Below are 15,602 nucleotides of genomic sequence, written 5' to 3' on the forward strand. Positions count from 1 at the left end.
ACAGTCAGCTTCCGGTCTGTTTTTGCTGACTGTATAGGGCTTCTCCATCTTTGGCTAAAATTAGGTTTGAACATAAACATAATCTTTTGCCAGTAGGTCTGTAAGAATGTCTTCCTTATTATGTTATTGGTCATTTTTGTATGTTTTTGACTGCCTTGTCTCCTTGACAACATTGTAAAGTTTCTGAAGGAAAGAGTTCTTTTAATGTTTTTATTTTTATTTTTAAAAACATCTATGCCAGGACCTGGAATAAAGCTACTCTTACCCCGTGCCTTGAACCATTGCCCAGGTCATATATGTTTACATATTTTTTAAAAAAATCACTGTCCCTCATATTGCCTGAGTTGGGAAGCTGTTGCTTTAGCAAGTATTTGCCTAGTCTTCCTGGAAGTTGGCTTAGGAGAAAACTGTGATCTCAGCACAGTACAAATGACCTTTACCACAGCAGTGGAATTTTATAGGTGTTATTTTTTTCTTTGAGAATGTGGTGCAAGTTTTGGAGGGATTATTATTAATCATGTATTAAGTTTATATTTAAAATATAGGTATATGTCATTATTAAAATAAAAGCATGCCCATTGAAAAAATTTTGGAAAATAAGTGAGTGTATAAGATTGAAAAAAGTCACGTCTAATTTCCCCTGCCTCCTTAGAAAATGTAATAGCCTTTAAAGTTTGATCTTCTGTCTTGAACTGGCTAAACTTGAGAACTCTTGGGCCAACTAAGAATTTGTATCCGGGTTCATTAATTAGCATTTTTTGTTAATGCTGAATTCCTTCCTTACCTGTCCCTATTTTTTTTCAGATTTCAGAGGGTTTTTCTTGATTCTCTGAAATTATTTCTTTTAAGAAATGAGTTGGTTGGTTAATGGAGTTTGTGTAGTTGAGTACTTATTTTTCAGATGTGGTTTTCTAATTTTGCACCTTTGTTCTTTTTATGCTAGTTTAACTGATGAAGAATCCCGGAAAAATTGGGAAGAATTTGGAAATCCAGATGGGCCTCAAGGTGTGGTAAATGATGATTAAAAAAATACTGGGGTTAAGGTATTGCGTATATTATGAAAATGTTAGATTTAAAAGAACGTTTTGATTTTCTTAGTTTGTGAATAGAAAAATTACAACCACACAGAGTTAAATGAATACGTAAATTGAGCTTCCTTTACTTAATTTTTCTAGAGATTAGTTGGAAAGATAGGTCTTTGATTTGATGAGAAGAGTAGTCAGTTTCATTATTCATCATTTCCAGTTCAGTTCAGTCGCTCAGTCGTGTCCGACTCTGCGACCCCATGAATTGCAGCACGCCAGGCCTCCCTGTCCATCACCAACTCCTGGAGTTTACTCAGACTCACGTCCATCAAGTCGGTAATGCCATCCAGCCATCTCATCCTCTGGTGTCCCCTTCTCCTCCTGCCCCCAATCCCTCCCAGCATCAGAGTCTTTTCCAGTGAGTCAACTCTTCGCATGAGGTGGCCAAAGTACTGGAGTTTCAGCTTTAGCATCATTCATTTCCAGTTAGTGGTCGATAAAAACAGGATGAAAACTCTGTTTTTTCTTTACTGACTAAACATTTTCCCATATATTCATAGTGTTTACATAAACTCAGGACATGTAAATGGATTTAAGTGTTCTGAGAAGAAGGAATTCATGTACTTTGATTTTTTTTTTTTTTTTCTTTTGGGAAAATTTGAAGTTTCAGATGATAAACCATATCACATCAACTTTTGTGTATGAGACACACATAGTAAGATAATCTTAAAGTTTTTTGGAAGTGACAGGGGAGGTAGAATTTCGGGATATAAATAAATGAAGCTGGAAGTTCAGACTCTTCAAAAATACTCTTCCTTTTTTAGCCACAAGCTTTGGAATTGCCCTCCCAGCTTGGATCGTTGACCAGAAAAATTCAATATTGGTGAGTACACTTAATAAGACACATGATAATGTGTTAGATATATCTTGGTAATATAAAGATAACATTACAAAGAAAATTCCAGTATAGTGTTTCTAATTTAACTGTGTATTATGGAAACTTCTTACGTAATGGAGAAAAGAATTGGTTCTTATTATTACATTGAGGTTTGGGGGACTGTACTCTAGTGTGGTTTTAGAACCTTCAAATTGTGATTTGTTTTGGAGGTAGTTTCAGATTGGGTCCTACCCTTGGTTTAGGGAACTACTATTTCTTATGGTGTTGACATTTATCCCTAAGTAGTACTCAAAATTTAAATTACCCTGTATTCTGCATTTATCCAAGCTAAATTAATTTTAATGTGTCCTAACATAATGGTATGTATTCTATATGGTACTTTAAGGGGCAGCAGGATGATCAGACTTCAATCAGTGATGAGAGGCTGCAGCTCTTAAAACGTCAGAGATTATCTTAACCTGTTGTTTAGGAATTCGCTACTTCTCCTTTCTTGAAAATAATTATCTAGGGGCTGTCTTTAAAGCAATAAAAACCAGTCTGTCATTTGTAACATTACAATCCTTACAGTCTGTCATTTGTTTTGAAAATGGCTAGTGTCATTTTATGGCTATTTATTTACATGTTTTCTTCCAGGGTATATAGTTGTTGTATATAAGCATGTTGAGGGAATACTAGAGAAGAGAAAGATTGTTAGCTACCAGATTTGGGATTGAGTAGTAGGACAAAAATCCTACCAATGGAAATTACCTGCAAACAGCATTATATGTTCTGTTTGATATTGAGGCAAGGAAACCAGGTTCTATCATTTATTTCTGAGGCACTAACTACTTGCTAAGATGTGGATGACTCTTGAACAACAGGGGCTTAAACTGTGTAAAGTGAAAGTGAAAGTCGCTCAGTCGTATCTGACTCTTTGCGACCCCATGGACTACACATCCATGGAATTCTCCTGGCCAGAATACTGGAGTGGGTAGCCTTTCCCTTCTCCAGGGGATCTTCCCAACCCAGGGATCAAACCCAGGTCTCCTGCATTGCAGGCTGATTCTTTACCACTGAGCCACCAGAACTGTGTAGGTCCACTTATATATGATTTTTTTCCCCAATAAATATGGACTACAGTACTCCACAATCCATGGTTGAATCCATGGATGCAGAGCCACAATATGGAAGGCCAGCTCTAAAGTTATATGTGGATTTTCCACTGCAAGGAGGTTGGTCCCCCAGCCCCTACATTACTCAAAGTCAACTGAAGTTGGCTCTCCCTATCAGCGTGTTTCACATCCCTGGATACTCTTTTACCACCAATTTATATAAAGGACTTGAGCATCCCTGAACTTTGGTATCCTTGGGGGTTTGGAAACCAGTTCCCCTCAGATACCAAGGGATGACTGTATATGCTGCAGATTCCCTATCTGCAAAAAGAAAACAATAATGGTACCTTCCTCATAGAGTTTGAAAGTAAGGATTAAATGAAATACATAAGATGTGCTTTTAATAGTGCCTCTATGTAAGCCTCAAAATAAGTGTTCATGGATGTTGTAATTTACCTCATGAAGGAATAAATGGTCTTCTTTTTCTCCTTTTCAATTCAAGGTTTTACTTGTATATGGCTTGGCATTCATGGTTATCCTTCCAGTTGTTGTGGTAAGTTCCAGCTCTTTTTATTAACATTTTTTAGGGAAGAGAGTGGATGGCATGATTTGGGGTCTCCTTATAAGATCGTAATTTGTGTTAGAATATAATCCATAATCCATTAATCCTTGAGTTTTAAGAATTTCATATTCAACTATCCTTTAAGGTCTTCTAAAGGTGACATCACTTTAGTATGTTAAAATGTGTCTCCTCATGATTCAAAAGTTACACACACATGAGATAATACAGATATATTTAGAATTTAAAATGAAAGTCTTCTGTCACCACGTCCCCCAATTCCATTTCTCTGTTGGAGATAATCGCTGCTAAGTTTGTTGATTTCCTTTTCAGATCTTTTTCTATGCATTAAATGTATATACATGTTTTTTAAAATGTGGTCTTATTATATATATTGTCCTGTGATTTTTTTGCTTCATACAGGAATACAACATGTAGAACAAGCTCATTTTTAAAAACGGCTGCATCAGTTCAGTCAGTCATACCCAGTCGTGTCTGACTCTTTACGACCCCAAATATAGAGATACCATAATGTTTATGATTTTATTGTTTATTACCTTCATGACTGGTGGTATTCTTACTGATCTTAGGGTTCCTATGATCCTGGAGTGAGGCTTACAGTTAACCTGTCTTGCTTTCTTCATAGGATTGTTGTGTTAGAATCCAATTGTATGGAATAATGTGAATGAAAGTAGTATATCAACTGTAAAATTGCTCTTACACTTATTTGTCAAACATTTATTGAAGACATGCCATGTGTCAGAAACCAACTTGTTGCTTATAGCAGTGGGTTGTTTCATTCCTGTTTTGTCTATAAACAATTTCTAGTTGAAACTTAAATCTTTAAATCATATATATGTAATGAGATAGGCTGGTATTTAGGCATCATGCAGCGTAAATACTTGCCAGATAAATCATTTGAAATTTATAGTAAAGGTATTTGTTCTAAAGAGCAGATATTTTTATTGGTTTATGAACATTTAGAAAATTTGACCATAAACATTCTGCATCAAAGTTAACATTTATTGTGGTTTTCATGTTTTTTCCTTGTTTAATTTTGTGTCTTAGGGCTCTTGGTGGTATCGCTCAATACGCTATAGCGGAGACCAGATTCTAATACGCACAACACAGATTTATACCTACTTTGTTTATAAAACTCGAAATATGGATATGAAACGTAAGTAAATTTAAGTAACTGTGATAGTAAATTATTTTCTGAGTCATTTATGTGGAATTGGTATATGTATTCAATTGGAGAAATTCCATTTTATAGTTTTAGGGATATTCAGTTCATTATAGCTGAGCTGAGCATAAAGCTGGAGGAAGATGCTAATGCCTTTTGTCATATTTCTTGATCTGTAGCTCTGTTATTCTCATTCACTCAGCTGTATGTATATGTATACATTTTCCCTTCAGAGATTTTATGGTAAAGCTCCTTGTGGACTAATTTTGTAGTAATTCCAGCTAACATTTCTTGAGTATTTGTTGTTGCCAAGTATTGTGAGGCACTATCATGTATTAACTCATCTAATCTTTGTATGCTCCCATACATAAGTGCTGTTTTTAAGCACATTTTATAGATGAAGAAACTGAGCTCAAGGATACATAGTGAGTGACAGCTGGGATAGAACTCAAGCAGTGTGGCTCCCAAGCCAGTACATTATACCATGCTAATGGCGTAAAATAAGTAGAGGTCCTGGGAGTGTTTAAAGAAATTTGCCAAAATATTTCATTCCCAGAGGCTTATTTCAGAATTTATTATGACATAAAAAGTAACATCCTAAATACTTTCTTTGATCCCATAAAGCTAACATTGTAAATTTTATCCCTGGAATACTTTATATTACCTTTCAGAATCACTGCTCTGTTGAAATCTTATACATTAAAAAAAAAAAAAGGACCTAAGTTTAAAATTGTGCTTCATGGGTGGATGCATTTTTGTTTCAAAACCTGAGTGGACTTTGTCATATTTTGTGTTTGCCCATTTGATTAGCTCTTGGTAATGAGAAAGAGATTTATCATATAATCCCAGGATTATATGACTGTGTGAGTTGATTTTGTATTTCTGAAGAACAAGCAGGTCTTTTATTTCTGAGGAATGAGTGAATGTTACTCTCCCTTGTGCACATGTACACTCTTCTTTGTGCTGGGTTGAAATATTAATGTATAAACATTCTCCTTTATGAAAATATTTCCTGTTTGTAACCAGTTTTAATACGTTTTTTGGATCAGTGATCTTGATTTCTGTTTCATTTCTGAGGGTGGTACTTAGCCTTACACAATTCTGTCAGAAAAGCTTTGTTTAGCTTTATTTAATTTTGTTTGGTTAGTTATCATTGGTTTTAGGACTGGCACCATTTATATAGCTGTCTTAGGAACCGTTGATTTCATTCAAACATTTGAGGGTAGTAATAGTAATAGCTCACACACATTACTGTGTTTATGTGTATGAGGCACATATGAAGAAATTGAGGCCCATAGAGAAGTGAAGAATATTGTCTTAGGTCATTCAGCTAGGACTTGAAAGCTTCAGGGTTTATGCACTTAACTCCTATACTGTCCTGATTTTTGTGAGAACACTGCTTGCATTTCCTGCCATAAGGTGAAGATTGATAACTCTAGTGCCAGTCATTAAAGAGCTTGTATAGACTAAGAAAAGTAACACTAATATATGTGACCTCAACTCGTGTATTTCAAGGAACACTGTTCCCACAAAGCTCTCCATGATTCTGTAATAAAAATTTTTGTAAATTACAGTATATTTTAGATTACTCATGGCATTGAGGAGTCATGAAGTGAAGAAACCTGAAACCCTTTTGAACCCCCTTTTCTCTTAAAGCAGTTAGTAATGTCACATAGAATCCTTGCTGCTGCTGTGTAGCTCAGGGAACCCTACTCAGTGTTCTGTGGTGACCTAAATGGGAAGGAAATCCAGAAAAGAGGGAATATATGTGTACGTATAGCTAATTCACTTTGCTAAACAGTAGAAACTAACACAACACTGTAAAGCAGCTATCCTCCGATAAAAATTGATTCTTTTTAAAAAAGAAATTTTATGTGGAACACATGATAACCTCTAGAAACCAGTGCTATTTGTGGTGATTTTAATGCACCTAGTTGCTTCTGGGTCCTTAATTTGACGTGTATTTCTCTTTACTTGTGATAGGTAATATTACAAACACTTTTTAAAAATGAGATGTTTCTTTTGTTGTGAGAGAAATTTATACCTGTTAATATTGATTTTAGCATTGTGTGTGATTAGAAAACTGCCTCCCTCTAGGATTAATCTGGTATCGTTTGGGGAGGATGATTACGGGTCAGTAAATTTATTTTTCTTCATATTTCTTTTGTTTTTTTAGGTCTCATCATGGTTTTGGCTGGAGCCTCTGAATTTGATCCTCAGTATAATAAAGATGCCACAAGCAGACCAACAGATAATATTTTAATACCTCAGGTTAGGCCTGTCTCCCAAATTCTTTGATAAACATTTAAATATTAAAGTTTATGCTTTATTAAGTATACATTTTTTAAATAATTATTTTTTTTCCCTAGCTCATCAGAGAAATTGGCAGCATTAATTTAAAGAAGAATGAGCCTCCACTTACCTGTCCTTATAGCCTGAAGGCCAGAGTTCTTTTACTGTCTCATCTTGCTAGAATGAAAATTCCTGAGACTCTTGAAGAAGGTATTTTGATTCTACTGTCTGTAGGGTTTTAGTGGTACAAAAGCAATAGATGTAATTAGGCCTCATGGTGCAGTGTTTTTGTCACTGTTCTTTTTTGCTCAATCAGATAATTACTCAAGGACCTTTTAAAAACAAATCTATATGCTACATACATAATTACTTTCACAAATACTTTGAAGGTCTTAGTAAAGTCAAATGATTTGGCAAATGTTAAAATGTTGTATTTCAGGGTAAGAGAATACTCTATGAAAAATGTCTAGTTAATTGCAGATTATTCAATCATTCCTGATGACTTAAAAAAAAAAAAAAAAGAATTTGAAGCTTTTTGCGGGGAGAAAACATGGATTTCACAACAGATATCTCAGTTATCACCACTAGTACCACCACCATACTCCAGCTGCTGCTGCTTCAGTTGTTTCCGACTGTGCGACCCCATAGACGGCAGCCCACCAGGCTCCCCCATCCCTGGGATTCTCCAGGCAGGAACACTGGAGTGGCTTGCCATTTCCTTCTCCAATACGTGAAAATGAAAAGGGAAGGTGAAGTCGCTCAGTCGTGTCCGACTCTTAGCGACCCCATGGACTACAGCCCACCAGACTCCTCCATCCATGGGATTTTCCAGGCAAGAGTACTGGAGTGGATTGCCATTGCCTTCTCCCCATACTCCCGTAGTAGTTACCAATAAAATGTCTGTTTAATCTTTACTTAAAACTTTATCAGTACTTGAAGCCATCTGTTCTACTTAAAAAAAATAAAGCATTAGATTAGGACTGTGGTGTCTCCAGGAATATTGTGAATTTGAATGTCACCTCTTTTCACTTGTATTATTTCCATTGAAAGTTTTAAAAGAAAGTTATTATCCTTAGAGAATAAATTTTCTTTCTGAATGAACCAACCCACCCTCCCCCTGCTTTAAGCCAATAATGCAGTGAAATGCCTTTGAAAACAAGGTCAGTTGATGCTCAGTGATTAATGATAGTACCATAGGCTACGTATGATGGAATTAAGGAACACTATTAAGGCGTTGTTTATTGAAGTTGCAAAGTAGTAATTCTGTTGCTAATGTTCTGTACAGATATGAAGCCATCTCCATTTTAACCAATTATATAAGGAACAGGAAACAAATTTATTTTAGTTTTATCAACCCCACTGAATGATCTCAGTGGTTAACTATTATTGCAGTATAAGTGAAAGAATCTCTCTCCCCTTCTCCTATCCTCTCTCTCCATTTAGTTGACATCTATTCTCAGTCTTAGTCTTTGGACTTATCCATAATTATAGAAACTTAGATGCACAAGAAGAAAATTTTTGAAGTTCTTCAGTTAGTGAGGTTATGATTAAGTTTAAGACTGTTACCAGAAAAAAAGGTAGGGAGTAATTTATAAAGCCAAAAACCATGATATTAAAAGTTTGCCTTTAAAACATTTAATCTGAGCTAGGGTTTTCTGACTGATTTTTTGATGTGGTGCTGCCGAGGAGAAACAGTTGTGTTCAGCCTATAAAATTCTGAGGTCATATGAAAAATTTGTTCGACAACTTAAATTTAGCTTTAGTCTTGGACTACAGGTAATAAAAATGTTTTTGTATAAAAGAAGAATGATTTGTTTCAGGTGTTTTATTGTTTTGCAGATCAGCAATTTATGCTGAAAAAATGCCCTGCCCTACTTCAAGAAATGGTTAATGTAATCTGCCAGCTAATAATAATGGCCAGGAGCCGTGAAGGTGAGGAGGAAGCATAATTATGTTGTACTTTTTCTCGCAAGCATATAGTACAGATTATACTTTTAAGATTTATGGGAACCTAATATATTTCTGTCTTTAAGTTGAATTGGCTTTCCCAGTTTTGCTTATGGTTTTTCTTATTTTTCCTGTATTTTCTATCATGTAAGATACCACAACTTATGGTTTTTAATTCAGTTTTTTCATTGTTTTATTGTTTATTTTTTTCTTGTTTACAAAAGTTTAAAATATCCTTTTCTTCCTCTGAATATTTTTAGAATTAGGTTAACAATGAGTTTGAAATAATTCTTTTATGTGCTGTGATGATTCATCTGACATGTGTTTTTTGCATCAAGGGAAAAAGAACAAGGGAGTTTATGGTCTATAATGGAAAGAGACCCTTATAAAAGAAGGGAGTGGTTGTGTTTTGTTGTTATGGATGATGTAATTTTGTGGCATGACATCAATATGTTCTTAATACCAAAAACGTCTTATGATTTACTGGTTTGGAAGTGGTACAAAGAATGTTTCTATTAAAATCAATGGTTGTTGCTGGTTAATGTACATTTGATCAAGTTTGTATATTTTCTGTGTCTTACCAGTAACTTTTAAAGGAAAGTCAACACTGTGATCATAAAATTTGAGGTGTTAAGGATGTTCACGTGGATTTGTGTTTGTTATGAATTGTGTACTCTGAACATATAAATAGTCCAGCCCTGTTTTTGCTTTTCCTTCTGTTCTTTCTAAGAAAGGGAGTTTCGTGCTCCAACTTTGGCATCCCTTGAAAACTGCATGAAGCTTTCCCAGATGGCTGTGCAAGGCCTTCAGCAGTTTAAGTCTCCCCTTTTGCAGCTCCCTCACATTGAAGAAGACAATCTTAGAAGAGTTTCTAATCATAAAAAGGTAATTTGGCACTTTAATATTAGTTTTAAGCCGTTTGTCATGTCACTTAAAGGTAACATGAATGAAAATTTTTCTAGAAGTGGTTATATAAACATCTTAGATTTACAATGTTTCAGGCATTCTAAAACTATGCCTCAAGTGATTCTGTTAACACTTTCTTGAATAGATAGCTGTTTGATAACATTTTATTAATACTACTGAAATGATCTTACTACTTTGAGGGGGGTCAAAATTTTAGCAGTTAACACTTTGTTCTTTATGTTGCCAAAAGTAAATGTACTGTGTAAAAATGCACTGTATACTTTTCATTTATTTCATTAATGGTTTAAAGCTTGAGCAGCAGTTTGTTGAGTATGAACAAAAAAATTAAGCATTCAATATATAAGTAGGTCATATAAAGATAATTCTTATTTAGAAATTATAGTCTGTATATAGATTATGAGAATGAATCTTAAGGCACAGCAAAATATGTATATAAATGAAAAATCTGAGGAAATATAGGAAAAAATGGAATGAAATTATAATTTTAAACCACTTTGTATATATTAGAGGACAGAAGATAGACATTGGACTTGATAGTAGTAAGGTAGAACTAATAAATGTATATTAGAAATTTTTAACAGAGCACTCTTCTCTCAAGTAAGTGTGTTGCTCTTTTAAATTTGATCACATTTAAAGTCATAATTGAAAACTTCAGCATTCAAAAGCAGGCATTTCACATGCCTTATGATCTAATCCCTATCTGTGAAAGTAAAAATTAATAACTGGCACCAAGTACTCAGAAATTAAAAAACCTTCTCCTTGGTATTCATTTAGCCAGGATTGGTACTACTGCAGTAACAGTTATATTTAGAAAATAACAAGAATGAGAATATTGCATCAGTTCAGTTCAGTCACTCTGTCCTGTCCGACTCTTTGCGACCCCGTGGACTGCAGCACGCCAGGCTTCCCTGTCCATCACCAACTCCTGAAGCTTGCTCAAACTCATGTCCATCAGGTTGGTGATGCCATCCAACCATCTCATCCTCTGTCGTCACCTTCTCTTGCCTTCAGTCTTTCCCAGCATCAGGGTCTTTTCCAGTGAGTCAGTTCTTTGCATCAGGTGGCCAGTTATTGGAGCTTCAGCTTCAGCATCAGTCCTTCCAATAAATAGTCAGGACTGATTTCCTTTAGGATTGACTGGTTTGATCTCCTTGCAGTTCAAGGGACTCTATCAAGAGTCTTTTCCAGCACCACAGTTCAAAAGCATCAGTTCTTTGGCACTCAGCTTTCTTTATGGTCCAACTTTCATATCCATACATGACTATTGGAAAAACCACAGCTTTGACTAGATGGACTTTGTTGGCAAAGTAATGTCTCTGCTTTTTAATATGCTGTCTAGGTTGGTCATAGCTTTTCTTCCAAGGAGGAAGTGTCTTTTAATTTCTAAAAAATAAAAGAATATTGCATAGTAAAACCTAAAGAGTACACATGTAGCTATATACTTGGAAATAAATTCATATTCTTAAAGGTTTTTATCATTAAAATTAAAAATAGAGGTCTGCAAACTGAACAAATTAAATGACAGTAGTTCCTGTTTGGGTCAAGAGTCTATATGAATGTTACTATTTTTTTCCTCCAACTTTAGTTTTTTCTAATTTAAAAAATAACTGTGTATTAACTTTGTAATAAAAAATTCTTAGATTTAAATTTCCTTGGAGAAAAAGGCTGTGAAATGCCACTTAAGTTGTATTTTCTACTTTGAAATGTATATAATTTTAACATTTTTCTAAAAGCTTTTGGATTTTTAGTAAACATACTAGTAATTTTCTTTTTATGAAGAGTTTCATGGCTTTAAGATTTATTTTCTGTCTCCTTTTAAATTTAGTTCAAAATTAAAACTATCCAGGATTTGGTGAGTTTAAAAGAATCAGATCGTCACAATCTGTTGCATTTCCTTGAAGATGAAAAATATGAAGAGGTTATGGCTGTCCTTGGAAGTTTCCCATATGTGACTATGGACATAAAGTCACAGGGTAAGTGAGAGGTTTCCTGTTGTTTCCCTTTTGATGGACCGGCTCTTGTTTATTTGGCTCAAGGTTCTCAAACACTTCACTTCATAGCTTTTAATTAGACTGTAGAATTGTAGTTTACCTGTCAGATTTGCTGTGATGAAAGATGTAGTTTTGGTTTGAGAACACTTTTGTTCTATAGTTCAACTCTTAACTTTTCAAATAATGGAAGAGATTTCCAAATGTAATGGAAGATATTTGAAATGTGTCTATTGTTAGTATAAAATGGCTGCTTAGTTCTAAAATTAATTTTTTTAAAAACCTAACTTATTTATACATATTAAGCTTTGAAAATCACCACGCTCTGTGCCACATTTCATGTGTTTTTCTTGACTTATTTTCATTTTTATGTCTGCTTGGAGTGGAAAAAGAGAGATTATTTTTTACTTACATAATTGTCCTATGATTCCCATTTTACAACTGAATATAATATTTTAGAATGGTGACAGAATTAGAGATTATTCTGCTCCATTCCTTCATTGTGACATTATTCTGAGCTTTGGCATTTACTAAGTTGCTGTTGTTAGAATATTCTTGTGGGACCAAGAATACAAGGATGTGTTAGGAATCGTTCCTGTTTTTAAAGGGCTTGTAGTTAAGTTCATTTTATTATTAAGACTTTTGGGGATGTGTATAGCAAATGTGTTTTAAAAAAATAAACAAAAAAACATTGCAGAAAACATCTTTAAGGTGCTTTTTTCATATAAACTATTTTGAAGTTCTTGCCTTAAAAAATAAGTATTTTTAACATTGCTTAGAATACTAGTTTGGAGGTATTTGATTATACAGGTAAAATCTTGTGAGTATAAAGTTTATACAATTTAATAGAGTGACAGAACCCTCTTTTATTATCACTGAGAGAAAGCTATGGTAATCCTCAATATACTATATTTTAAGACATCTGGACTTGAAACTTGGCAGTGCCAGCATAGCCATTTTGTGGCCTTGGGCATTTTACTTTATTCCTTAACCTCAGTCTCTTTAAAGAAATAATAATAATGCTTCATAGAGCTAATTTAAGGATTAAATGAGTACATTGTTGAAGACATCTTCTGGAGAAATTTATATAGAGTAGATAGTAAATTATTTTTCATTTAGTAGCCTTAAAATTTTATATGTTTGAAACACTAAAGTCTCAGATTGATTTGGATAAATAAAGTTTTGCTGTTTGCCTTGACGTAGAGCTTGATTTTCATTTATTTTTTTTAATGTCTTACAGTATTGGATGATGAAGATAGCAACAACATCACAGTAGGATCCTTAGTTACAGTTCTGGTTAAACTGACAAGGCAAACAATGGCAGTAAGTAGTCTGTATTTTTATGCTTTGAAAGTTTATGTATCTGAGAGTTTAAGATATTTATGTTTATTTTCTCACTTTAAGTTATACATTTTCAAAATCAAAATTATATAGTTTTGCAAATCTAATTTTGCAGATTGTTAGCCATTTTGAAATTTTAATTTTAGATTTTCTCATTTGTTTTCACACACACAAAGTTGGAAGATAGATGAATTCTTCAAATGATGATTTGTTAATTCCCTATAAAGCATTATAATGTAATCTGGGTATCTTTCTTAAACTATAAAATGTTATACAGAGATTGATTATTGATTATTGTTGAGAACTTACATTACCTACTCCTTTTTAATCAGTTCTTGAGAGAATTTACTCCCTTTTATTTTTTATTTTAAAAAGTACAGTAAAATAGCTCTTTTCCTAATTATGTAAAAAATTTATGCTGTCCAGGAAACAAATTTAGGCAATGCAGAAAAGTATGAGAAGAAATTAAAATGACCTAAAATTCTACCACTCTGAGATCATCATTTTTGAAGCTCATCCCTTTAGATAGCCTGATGCCTGAATACCCACAGAATTAAAATGATATTGATAACATGGATCCCTTATTTCACCCCTGCTTCCTTAGAAAGCCACCTTACCAGACCCAGATGACCAGAACTCAGTCTTGTGTAAATCCTTTTGTATCTTTCTCCATGCTCATGTTTACTGTCTGGACCTTTCAGTGCATATATGTACATGCATATATATGTATGCTGGTACTTTTCTCATTCCTTTTCATTAAATCTAGTCATATGTATGTTTCCTGCATCTTGTTTTTCTCAGTTTCTGTTACATATTTATATTACCTGCCAAGCTAAGCACACCTCCCAAGTTGCAAGTATAGTTGTAACTACTTTTTACTAAACTATATAGTATTTCAGCTCAGTTTTATTGAACCAGTGGTAGATTTTAGCCTATTCTACTCTGAGGTCTATGGGCATCTGCAGGAAATATGCTGCATTTAAAACCCATGTCTAAAACCTGTGGTAGAAAAAGCATATTTTTAGTTGTTGTTGTGTTAGTTGCTCAGTTGTGTTGGACTCTTTGGAACCCCATGGACTATATAGCCTGCCAGCCTCCTCTGTCCATGAAATTCTCCAGGTAAGAATACTGGAGTGGATAGCCATTCTATGATTCACAGTAGGACATATCAAAACAAAGATACTGATTTTATGGTAGCAGGTGGTAAAGGAAGCATTTGTATATATCATGGACTCTGGATGAGAGGTGCCTCCTGGGAGATGAGGCTGCTCTAAGCTGGTGGCCAGGGTTAGGTTTCGACACTGCCTACGTGCTTTGGAATTCCCAGCCCGAGAAATGAGCACAAAGTTGTCCTTGGGCTGTTGACATTTCTCAGGTAATTGGTAAAGAAAAAGCAGACGTGGCCTGGAGAAAGGGGAAGAATCAAGTATTTATCTTCTAGTATCAATTGTATTTCAATATAATTATTAGAATTCAGCTAACAAATGAAGAAATGAAGCAGAGATGATAGAATTAGGCTAGGTGATTACAAACTTTTTCTCTAAAGGTTCAGTCAGTAAATATTAATATTTTTTATTTTTACAGGCCATACAGTCTCTGTAGCAATGGCTGAACTCACAAATGGGCATGCTTGTATTCTAATAAAAGTTTGTTTACGCGGGTACCTGTGGCGGATTCATTTCGATATTTGGCAAAACTAATACAATATTGTAAAGTTTAAAAATAAAATAAAATTAAAAAAAAAAAAAAAAGGCAAAAAATGGGCCATAGTTTGCTGGCCCCTGCATTAGGCCAACAGTTTAGAGCCCAATAGTTATCATCATTTTTCACTTGTTAGCTTTAATAATTCTGGGGAGTTTATGGAACAACTCACTTATCATGTTCTATATAGAGTCGCATTGAATTCTTACTGGATTTCAAATTCTAAATTTATAGTGTCTGTACTGATTCAGAATGGATTATTGGGTAGGTGGGTATGTCTCAGATATGTAGATTTTCTTGGTGTTCCACTTAGTTATATCTAAGTTATATCAGTTATAATAGCAATATTGCATACAATCATAAATAAACTAATATTGGTCTCATAAAGTTTTGATGTTAGAGTAATATGTATTCAGATTTTCATAACTTTAAAATAGTGATGTCTGATTACTGTTAGAATAAAAGTAAAAATTTAAATTATGAAATGACTGACTTTATAGTAATTTTACATATTTTAAGGCATTGCATTTATAAATTTAAATAGAATGTACTTTTCAAAATACATTCAAGACAGATGTGAGATACTTCAGAAGGTAACTTCTAAGGTGTCCTTTAGTGATGGCCAAATTTGCACACATACATCATTTAGT

General features: G+C 34.1%; 1 protein-coding gene across 1 annotated transcript in view; it reads left to right on the forward strand.

Moving 5' to 3' along the window:
* Positions 1-15,602, forward strand: part of SEC63 (SEC63 homolog (S. cerevisiae)) — a 70,905-nt gene that overhangs the window by 34,424 nt on the left and 20,879 nt on the right. The window contains exons 6-15 of the mRNA XM_010856697.1: positions 944-1,005; positions 1,850-1,908; positions 3,517-3,567; positions 4,642-4,750; positions 6,933-7,027; positions 7,126-7,258; positions 8,888-8,980; positions 9,726-9,880; positions 11,748-11,895; positions 13,151-13,233. Of these exons, the coding sequence (XP_010854999.1) occupies positions 944-1,005; positions 1,850-1,908; positions 3,517-3,567; positions 4,642-4,750; positions 6,933-7,027; positions 7,126-7,258; positions 8,888-8,980; positions 9,726-9,880; positions 11,748-11,895; positions 13,151-13,233 (988 nt within the window). The remainder of the gene's footprint in view (positions 1-943; positions 1,006-1,849; positions 1,909-3,516; positions 3,568-4,641; positions 4,751-6,932; positions 7,028-7,125; positions 7,259-8,887; positions 8,981-9,725; positions 9,881-11,747; positions 11,896-13,150; positions 13,234-15,602) is intronic.

Source organism: Bison bison, unplaced genomic scaffold, assembly GCF_000754665.1.
Source record: "Bison bison bison isolate TAMUID 2011002044 unplaced genomic scaffold, Bison_UMD1.0 scf7180017864373, whole genome shotgun sequence".
NCBI classification, from domain to species: domain Eukaryota; kingdom Metazoa; phylum Chordata; class Mammalia; order Artiodactyla; family Bovidae; genus Bison; species Bison bison.